Raw genomic sequence first — 11,133 nt, forward strand, 5'->3', positions numbered from 1 at the left:
ATATGGTCGCTGTCGATGTGCGATTGGTTTCACAGTATCGATGATGAACAGGTGCTCAAGGCTCATTAAGCATGAATTTTACAGTCAATGTTTACTGGGCATTGTTGCTTCGAATGATCGTTCCTGTCATATTCCTCAATACTGATCACTGGTCGCGGGATACCCGCTAGGTTTGTGGCTTGAGTTCAGTCGAGAATCGTATTTGCGAGGATGTGCTGAACTTGAATGACTCCGAACTTTTTTAATACGAAAACTCGCAAAACATTTTAAATTAAACAAGCTTTATTAATATCTACTTCATTATTTTTCATGTCTATAGACTTATTTCTCAACGCAGTCACCTTGGTGACGAAGACATTCCCCCAACTAGAGGCCGGTGTGTTGATCAGCCATTGTAGAATATTTGACTTTCTGACGGAACCAAAACCTTACCTCTAATTACACTGCTTCATCGCTATTAAAGCGAAGTCTTCTAAGCTGTTTTTGGAAAGAGATTGTGCTCTGTCACTCACAATTAGGTTGTTGTTATTGTGGCGTTCTGTCCGAAGACTGGTTTGATGCAGCTCTCCATGCTATTCTATACTGTGCAAGTCTCTTCATACCCAAATAAATACTGCAGACTACATGGTTCTGAATCTACTTACTGTATTCATCTCTTGGTCTCCTTCGACGATTTTTACTCCCTTCATTAAGAGCACGAACACCCCAGCGTCGGATATTAGTGATGTCGATACAATCATCACCACACACAGCTTTCATTTTTCTATGAATTTCAATTGGATGCACGTTGTCTGCGGTTAGACACTCCATTACAACGCATTGTTTCTTACGCACCGACATAGTTGCGGTACATACCGCTATTTTACACGCTACAATTCGAAACCATCTTACGTCAGTCGACTGAGAAATAAGCCAGACCTTTAGTACCTCTACCAGTATAGAGAACAGAAGTAAAAAGTCGGAGGCATTGCTTTTCTACAAGCCCTCGTATCTGTCGAACAGTGACTTACCTGGCGCATCAGCGCTCACAAGTTGTTACCTACGTTGTATGGAGGTACACGAGACGATCTATGGACTTTCACATTTCCTTTTAAGCACATCTGGTGCACGATTTTGCTTTAAATACCAGTTGAGGCGGACAAAAGGCACCAGGAAAAGTGTTTATGGAATCTGTTGAAATAAATTTTTTAAATTTATTGCAAACTCTTTGCACTGGCCAAAAAATTTATTGTACCTTATTTGTTTGTACAGCTCGAGGGAACTGCGTTCATGTGAATTATCAATTGAATAAGATCCGGCTGATGCAATCAGACAACTAGACAACGTAGAGCCATAGACAGTAATGTGATTGCATTCCAGTTCAGCCATATTCCAAGGGATAGTGCAGTATAATTTATTGTTATCAGCTTGGCCGGTAATACCGCATCTTCCGGTTCTTATCGTACATGAAATACGGGAAGACTGAGTGCTCGGATGCCTCTCTCTGCCCTATGATTAGCCCTGTGCATTAACCATGGGACACTAGAAGACTCCTGTTGATGATCGCAGCAGGGGGTCGAAACGTCGAGTACTCGAGAACGCTGAACAACTCTGAGAATCTTAAAGTCAATCGTAATGGGTACGACAGTCCTCAGATTTATAAAAGAAAATTCTCCCTGCCTAGTAACTTTAGTTTCGTTTGAGGAAAAGGCAGAATGCAGTGGTGGTCAACATGGTCCCTCCCACCCACAAGTGGGCGTTTCAGCTTTCGTGGTGGGTGGTAGCCGGTAGGGATTTTGAAACTTTTATTATGCTTTAAAGAAAAATTTTGACAATAAGGGACTGACTATTGTATGTTTTAACTTGATGTAGCTCAGCTTTATAAATTTTCTAAAGTAAACTTATCCCTACTTCATAAATCATATTTACTGTGTAATCGGTGGACGGTTAGAAAATTTTACAACTAACACAGAAACGAAAGTGGGTGGCAGGCTAAACAAGTTGACTTCTCCTGAGGTAGGGCATTTTTAGAATTATTAAACATAATTTCCCAAGTATTTCTAAGATTTAGGAAAATATGGGGTAGACCTAAGGGTTAGCTGCATGTACCGCGCCCAACGCGAGTCTTTCGCCATTTCTTCAAACGCTGTGTAAAACACCATGTTAGCTATTATGCTGAAGACAGCCTCTCCTCCAGGCACCAACAGCTTGTGAATGTTCTGGACAGCGCGCCTGTGAAAATATTAATGTCTTAGGAGGCGTTGCCCCAGTGGAGGACACATAAGACTTTCTGGTTTTTTGTAAGAATCAAATGAACGAATTACAACAAAACTATTTTGTGATGAAAATGTACAACAATAATACTAAAAACCCACACAAAATAAGGTGATTTTAATTTCACATTATGCAAACGAAGTTAAATTAACAGGCTTGAACTTGCTGTTCACAACGCCGAACACGTTATGAGAACGATAACATTGTAAATGTGAGCACAAAAATGAAATTACATGTAACGGTAAATTCAGTGTCGTTATAGGTCTTCAATGTAATCATTCCTTGCTCTCTGTTGATATCTTGTGCTATTTGAAAACCAGCAGATTGACCACACCTTGGTGAAAATTCAGAATTGCACTTCATTAATTCCATTAAAAAATTACTGACTACAGCTTTTTTGTTTCTGTGGCTTCAAATGTTGCATTAAATTATAGACTAATTGTAAAATTACTACCTTTTAGGGGCAAAGAACAGTTTTTCTAAAAATTTAAGATGTCTATCCTCCAACCGATTAATGAAAGAGTTTTTAAATTTATCTTACGAATATACCATTGTTGTCCATAGCCCGGTATTAAAGCGACATGTTCTTCTAACGGACTCTTAGGGACAGGGAAGGACCCTTCTGCTTAATTTTGCAGCTAAGGCGCTATCGACGGCATTTTTTTTACTATCACTGCATCCCATTGTGATTTCTTTGAAATTCTCATTCTGGCACGATGAAAGGGATACGTTTTCGCGTCCAACAACTTTCCTAATATTATTTCATAACGACCATGTTGTCTTGATTTTCTTCTGCTATATCACAATGCTCGAATAGATGCCGATACTGTGGACGGCGGGGGGAGGTGGGGGAGAAGCCACAATGGGATATGCCGTTTTGTTTTTAATGAAACCAGCAGCTTCTCCCCTGTACCCATCTATATTGTCCTTTCCTTCTTTTTCCGTTGAAAGCGTGAATGAGATTTTTTTCATGTCTCGTAGAGAGCAGAGGGGTTCATTTCTCCAAAGTAGTTTTACAGCTTCTAAATCTGTATTACTCTCCCCGTAGTCTCTCGTTCAAAGATGCCTTGCAGAACAACCTGTAGCGAATCATGAACTTCCGTGGTTTTTTATGCATATCGAGAAGGAACATATTCAGTAAACAGTATGCCTTTGCAACTTTTATTTTTCTTCCAGTTGACTTGTCGAACATGTGCCATGTCCTCTCCTGGTAAAAAAAATGTCGGTTCTAACGGGAGACCAGAGGTGTGCTACATCCTTTAAAATTTGTCTTCATCTAAAAAGAGAAAAGAAAACATTTTTTAATGAGCGGACGCTAAAAGTTTTCAAAAAGGGGCTGGATTGGCAATAAAATATCGTCACTTCTAACACGTCGCGGCAGTACGCAAGTTACTATGTGGAAAGTATAAGGTGGCAGTGTCTTTCCGGTGTGAGTTAGGCCAGCTCGGTGAAGGGCAAAGCAAAACACCACCCGAGAAGGCAAAGGAACGCTCTATTTCTTTTAGAATACCATATCTGGCTGCAGTACGCGAAAAAATACAGTCATACGAGATGTAAAACATTATTTCAGCGTGTTTTACATTTTCGGATACAAGCAGTAAACCCAGGCAAAAAACTTTGGTAAACAAATATAATGAAGCTGGTGTATACTGTTTTACATGCAATGATTGCCGTAAGAAATATATAGGACAAACCGGTAGGTCATTTCAAATAAGATTTCAGGAACACCTTATCTTAAATAACCCACGAGTTAAATTGACAGCGCACTTAGCGAAGAGGGACACAGCATCACAAGCCCTTCAGAAAATTTAAAAATATTCCATAAGAAAGAAAAAGGCCACATTTTGAATATGTTAGAGAGAGTAAACGAAAACGCACAATTCACGTTGAATAACCAATTGAAATTAAAGCACCACATCATTCTGTCTAATTTTGATTGTTTGTATGATTTAGTTTTAGAACGTAATAAAATTCTGTATTATTCTCGTGTGTAAAGGCATCGACCCAGCGCTCCTAGTGATGAGTACATGACGTCACACCGTCCACATCGAGGCCCACGAGAAAGACAGGCCGCAGCGCGTACGTCACGAAGGTAGGCCTGAACTCGTTCGCTCGCTCAGCTCAGCAGACAAAATGCGTTCCTAGACCTGTTAACTTGCAGCTTGGTGTGAACACACTAATGAGAATTGCATCTTCTACTGGAATTTGCTATTATGTAGTCCTACTGATGAACAGTACTACAACAAAATGTAATTTAAGACTAATACTTGATATAAATGTGTATCGCATTTAGTCTCTTCTGCTCAACAGTCCTCATTTCATACAAGAAGTGGTTCCTTATGCAACTGATGATCATTTTGGCATGATTTTAATTTCATTGTACCCCAGTACAGCCATAGTGGACTTCCTATCATTGTAGGACTAATAACAGTAATAATCCATAACAGCGGATTCCAGCAAAAGATGCAATTCTCGTTTGTACGTACACATTTAGTTACCAGTTAACAGACGTATAAACGTAGTTTTCGTCTGCTGAGTTGAGCGAGCGAGCGAGCGCACGCCTACATTCGTGACGCACGCGCCGCGGCCTGTCTTTCTTGTGGGCCTCGGTCCACATGGATAGCTTCCGTTCCGGCAGCCAGCTAGTCTCTCCTTGTCGGTCATGCAGGGCGCTTTTGCTTTATCCTACACCGACCTGCCTTTCTGTCACACTGGTAAGACACTGTCACCTGACACTTTCCACACAGTAATCTGCGTAGTGTCGTGACTAATCATGATAGTAGTGACAATTTTTTAACGCTAAACCGTCCCTTTTTTAAAAACTTTTAGCGTCCACTCACTATAAAATATTTTCTTTCGTCTTTTTTGATGCAGGCAAATTTTAAGAAATGAAGGTACGCCATATGACGAAATTCACTGAATAGTAAATCCTTACTAGGAGCGACCGGTATGCCTGCAATCTTTTTAAGTTGTGACTATATTTTTGACATTCCTTTACTAATTTTAACATCCACATTATATGGTGACGCTGTACTTTGCTTTTTACCGCGTATGTTGCACCTGACGATGAGGCTTTAGGCAGAGAAACCCATTGTGCTTCAATGAAAATCAATTTAACCAACTGTTAGCGGACTTCTGCCTAACGTCATGCCTTTCAAAAGCTGAGGTTGGCCTGAATATAAAATAGTTTATTTCTATTTTAAACAGTGTTCCTTACCCTTTGACGTGCCCTCGTAGTTGCATGGTGTCTGTGACTTCGTTTTAATACATAACACATTCTTCTGCCAGTCTGACAACAAGCCTTACATAATCTAGTTTTGTCCGTACCATAAGATATACATATCGATAAACTTAAAATATTATTGGGGAAAATGTATGACTGATTGTTATGGTATTTCTTACTCGTGGAAGTACCACAACAGCAATCCATAGCTGGAGTGATCAAGTGTAACCCCCTTGCATTACAATCGGAGAAATAAGGCAGGCCAGCTGTTGTACGGTATGGGATAGGGCGACAAACTGAGCACACACCTGTTGTCGGGCACCCAATGCAGCAGCAGCAAACAGAACACCTTGCCGAAGGGCGCGTACTGCCACACGGCGGAGTTCACCAGGTCGGGCTGAACCACGTCCAGCTGCTCGTACGTGATGGTGCCTGGCAGCGCGTTGTGCTGCCTGCAGAACTCCAGCATCTTTGTGCTGATGTCGCAGACCACCAGCTTCGTACCCGGTGACAGCCGCGGGGCTAAAACCTGCTAGTACAAAAATATACTTTCTGATTTGCTCTTCTAAGCTACGCAGCATGTAAAATAATCAGTGCTTCAGTTTCTCTGAAGAGACAAAGCGATCCTCAGGTATTGCAGATCATTGATACAACCGTGCTGTGCAATTTCCAGACATGTCGAATATTGTGAGAAGAGGAGGGTGATGAAAGAGGCCACAGTTGTCGAATGGAGAGCACGGTGCAGATTACAGATAGTCCAGTCCGTGTGTCGTGGTCTGGTACATGGGGGGTGGCTCGCCGCGCTGTCCGCGGAACATAGCTCACCGGGCCAGCTAAAGCCTGTACAGGGCGGTCGGGAACGGCCTGAAAAGCTTGTAAGGATGTTGCAGGGTAGGTTACACTGGGAAATAATTATTAATCGTTTCTGATTTTGTTATTATTGAAGTTAGCTAGACAAGTAGTTGAACGCGTGAATTCAAGCAGCGTACCGGGGAAGCTGTTGCCAGACGTGTTCTTCGTTCATTTCCTCAGACAACACAAACGTAGGTTCGGCTCACCTAGCTTCAATTTATAACTTCCGGAAAAGGCACATTTTAACTGGTGATGTGCATTTTTAGAAGTGGTAATTCACGGACTAACAGGTGTCTGTGCATTACCGCACTTTTGCCCGTGCAAGTGCTTCTATTGCTAATTAAATCGGACTTGCCGCAACGTATGAATTTTGTTCTCAACAATTATTTCTCAGTACAACCTACCCCGCAACACCCCTACAAGCTTCTCAGACTGTTTATGACCACCCTGTAGAGCCTGCGTCAACTGGAAGGTAGTTCAGGCGGCGCATCATTAACCCGTGTCTGTTTGAAAACCCGCCGGTATCGTGGAAACTCCATGGGTTGTGGCCGGCTCCTGTATACGTCGGGTGTGCTTGTCGGGTCCACGTCTTCAGCAAGCGTTCAACGCTGGTGTGAGGAACATCGGCTGCGTTTGAGCTTTATTGGAGCTGGATTCGTTTCCAGATTTGTGTGTCCTTGTGTCAGAACATTGCTCATAAACTGATGAAAACACAATGTACTTACAGTTCGTTTCTTTTTAAGGTTCCTTACTTCAGTCGGTAAAAACGAACCCCTGCTGCATTACTTTATTCTCAGTCCATCTGTCTCTACAATTGTCAAAAACCCATTTTATCAGGAACGAGTAAACGTATCAAGCTCAAATTTATGCCACATGCTAATATCTACTGTCCCTTGACGGAGTAAGAAAGTGAAGCTTCCAAGACAGTGAAATCACGAGGTACGGCCATTTATGACATATTTTGACACTCGAAAGCTCACTCATCAAAACTATAGTTACTTCCCGTTCACCTAGAATCATGAATTTTGGCATGAAGCAAGATTTCACAGTTTATGTAAATTTGTAACTGTATCACACGAAAAAATATCTTTTTGTTATTTGAAATCCGACTTCAGACTTCAAATTAAAACATTTTCGAACGCCTTGCATTTCCTGGGACCAATATTTTGTCAGTATCATTGCTGATAACAAGTTGATAAGTTGTAGAGATTCTCGATTTCCGATATGGATGAACTGTCTATATAAATGATGAAGTTTGTATGGAACCCTCACAGCGCGAGACCTAAACGCACAGGCCAATGTTTCGTTATACTGGATGTTAAAAAAATTGTACCGTACATTGAAAGGTGGCAGTATGGACTAAAACAAGAAAACAGTCCAATATACATGCGCACTTAAATGTATACCGTAAGTGCTATGAGCATTTGTTCATATAGGCTCGTGTGAAACAAATTTCTAATACTGAACAAATGGTCACAGCTCTTAATATATACGTTTTAAGAGCCATGTTTACTGGATATTTTTGTCTTATTTTGGACCACACTATCGCCTCTCAAAAAAAAACTCCGTCCGCACAGGCCTTGGAAGGCCCAAAGGTACCGACCGGCCGCCGTGTCATCGTCAGCCCACAGGCGTCACTGAATGAGGATATGGAGGGGCACGTGGTCAGCACACCGCTCTCCCGGCCGTAAGTCGGTTTACGAGACCGGCGCCGCTACTCCTCAATCAAGTAGCTCCTCACTTAGCCTCACGAGGGCTGATTGCACCCCGCTTGCCAACAGCGCTCGGCAGATGGGATGGTCACCCATCCAAGTGTTACCACAGCCCGAAAGCGCTTAACTTCTGTGATCTGAGGGGAACCGGTGTTACCACTGCGACAAGGCCGTTGGCATCGCCTCTCAAATTATGGGATAATTTTTAACACCTTGCATAAATAGTCCATGCTTAATCGTGAGCATCGTGTTTTTTCTTGCTTTCCAAAAGGATATATCGATCTGTTAGATATTACACAATGTAAAATTCAAGATAGAAAGTAACATTACTGTGAAGAAGATAGTTGATACTCACTGTATAGTGGAGGTGCCGAATCGAAGATAGGCACAACAAAAAGACTGTCAGAAAATGAGCTTTCGGCCAACAGGGCCTTCAAAGAAAATAGTCGGTGATTATGATCACGTGTGTGTGAGTTGCGGTTGCCAGTGTGCGTGTGTGTGTGTGTGTGTGTGTGTTCGCGTTGTCTATTTTCGACGAAGGCCTTGTTAGCCGAAAGCTCACTTTCTGACAGTCTTTTTGTTGTGGCTGTCTGCAACTCACTATCTCCGCTATATGGTGACTAGCAACTATCCTTTTCTTGTTAATTATTATAGGTGCCAGAAATTTGGTGCACCTGTTGTGTACCAGGTAGTACTGTAAATCAGGAGATGAACAAGGATTATGCAAGTAGAATAGAAATCCTACAGCAAGTCTAAAATCTATTGTCGTACGTAGGACGTTATGTATAGCTTTCTTTACTAAAATTCATGAATGGGTGTGATAAATGTAAAGCCCTTGTTGCTGCTGGAGTTACCTGTGAGCGGGATGGACAGTGACATTATCTCATTTACTCAATATGTGCAGCGGCGAATTAAAGCTACCATTTACTGGTAGTCTGGCATATCAAATTGTTGTTGAAGGAGAAGATAGTGAAGTAGCTGTAACAGTGGCAGTGCACCACAGCCCACGGATAAGCAATTACACCGCGATTCGAATATGTTCGTACGTAGTAATGTACAATATTGCTTCGTCTTAAGGATTATCCACACCACAAATCGCTGCATCAAGAATTGCATGGCGCCGATTTCCATAACCGGGTAGTGGTTTGTAAATGGACACGTCAACAAATGCAATCGACCCCCATGTTATCTGCCGAGAAACTATTTTTCAGTGAGTCTACATTCACAAACCATGGTTGCCTTAACGGGGGTAATATGCATTACTGGAGTGAAGACAATCCCCACTGGTTACAACAAGTTGACCATCAGCGTCCTTGGTCGGTTAACATATCTTGTGGCGTCGTAGGAAACAAACTCATTAGTCCGTATCTTATCGACGGCACGTAGAAGGGGCACAAACAGGAACTACCGGTACAACTGTAAGACGTTGTCCCCGACGTTCGACAACGTATGTGGTTTCAGCATGACAGTTCCCGGGGCATTATGCAATTGGAGCACCGGAGCTATTAAATCGTGTTTACACTAGTCGGTGGATCTGGAGAAGTGGCCCTGTTAATTGTTCTGCTAGGTCGCCGGATTTGATGTCACTGGATTTCTTCCTTTGGGGATATGTAAAAGATGAAGTGCAGCAGCAAGAGCCAACAGGCCGTGAAGATATGGGCGACAGCATCGGAAACGGCGATGCTGCTATTCCCGCATCTATGCTTCTGTCCTGTGTACGGTCATTTGGAAAGTGGATCATTAAGTGTACTGGAGATGGTGATACTGCGTTTGAACACTTACTCGAAATGGAAAGGGAGAGTAGAGTTCGTCGCGAGCCATGGCCACAGTGCCGCGTCAAGTACTCCCCTGTTCAATGTGTCGGAGGAATACGACGAAGCGAATGGGGTTGCAATTAAAAGTTACGAAATACTGGCCTGGCCCAACTTCACAGCATGGAGGTGCGGTCCCAATGCCTTTCAAGGGCCACTGAGTATCATGTCATAAATTACGATGGGGTACCCATTTCTGTTCCTCTGATTACAGCGTCATCTGTGGCGAAAGGAAGGAAACGCTTCAGACAAAAGTATACAGATTTGGCCGTAGAATCGTAATCTACAATAAAAAACGGGGGTTCCCATTGAAGATTTCAAAGTTGCCCATACCAGCCACGCACGGGGTTGGGTGGCGGGTTGAGTTTGATATCATTGAGTGTCCCCCTCCGAGCAAGCAAATTGGAATTTGAACTTTTTTTGGTCCGAAATGTAGTTTCAAGATACTACAGTGTCTTCTGTTGAAATGAACACTCTGTGTACCTCCTTTTCTCGGTGGTCCTAGATAGCCAAGAGCGACGGTACTTTTCAGAATACATCGGAGTTGCTTAGTCGTCGATTGCTCTGATGGAGTAGTAACGTGACTGGAAGTGAAGAACCCACCTTACTGGCGACGTCACCGGGCCCGCAGCCAATGTCGAGCACCGGCAGCGGCTGCCTCGGCCACGTGAGGACCGGCCACAGCTCGTCAACCTGTTTGGCGGCCAGCAGCGTGAGGGGAGCACACCCGAGGTTGTACAAGTCCGGCTTATCCATGCTGGTGTAGACTTCTTGTTCTTCCAAGCTGGTTAGAAGTCTGTACCGATCACAGCCAGGAACAAGATGCTGATGCCTGGAAGAAAAAAGTTTTTAGAGAAATCCCCCTCCACATCGGATACAGTTTAATGGGAAGGTGGACGTTAACCGTTTGCCGTTAGAGACGGAATACTAGTCAGTTTCTGGAAGAGGCTTTTAAACGAGGCCGAAGGAAACTGACTACTGCTTCCCAGCTATTTACGCGTTAATGAAATTTATCGTAAATAATATACCTCATTTTTCAAACCAACAGTTCGCTCCATGGGAACAATTTTTAAGTATCTTTACAAAAATTTAAGGTCACCTACTCCGGTCCAGAAAGGTGTCCATTACTCAGAAGCACACATTAACAGTATATTTCCAGCAGCCATAACGACTTTATCTAGTAGTAAAGTTCAGTTTAAGAAGATCCTAAGGGGTTTATTGGTGACCCACTCCTTCTATTTCATTCCTGAATTTCTTACTAGAACCGTTTGATGGACACTTT

General features: G+C 42.7%; 1 protein-coding gene across 1 annotated transcript; it reads right to left on the minus strand.

The window, feature by feature from the left end:
• Positions 1-3,525: 3,525 nt before the first annotated feature.
• On the minus strand, positions 3,526-10,607 carry LOC124593884. The gene is made up of 3 exons (XM_047132230.1): positions 10,455-10,607; positions 5,785-6,005; positions 3,526-3,529 (listed from the first exon to the last, which is right to left on the minus strand). The coding sequence occupies exons 1-3, from the start codon at positions 10,605-10,607 to the stop codon at positions 3,526-3,528; spliced, it is 378 nt and encodes a 125-aa protein (XP_046988186.1).
• Positions 10,608-11,133: the final 526 nt, after the last annotated feature.

The sequence above is a fragment of the Schistocerca americana genome, chromosome 2 (genome assembly GCF_021461395.2).
Source record: "Schistocerca americana isolate TAMUIC-IGC-003095 chromosome 2, iqSchAmer2.1, whole genome shotgun sequence".
In the NCBI taxonomy this organism is placed as follows: Eukaryota; Metazoa; Arthropoda; class Insecta; order Orthoptera; family Acrididae; genus Schistocerca; species Schistocerca americana.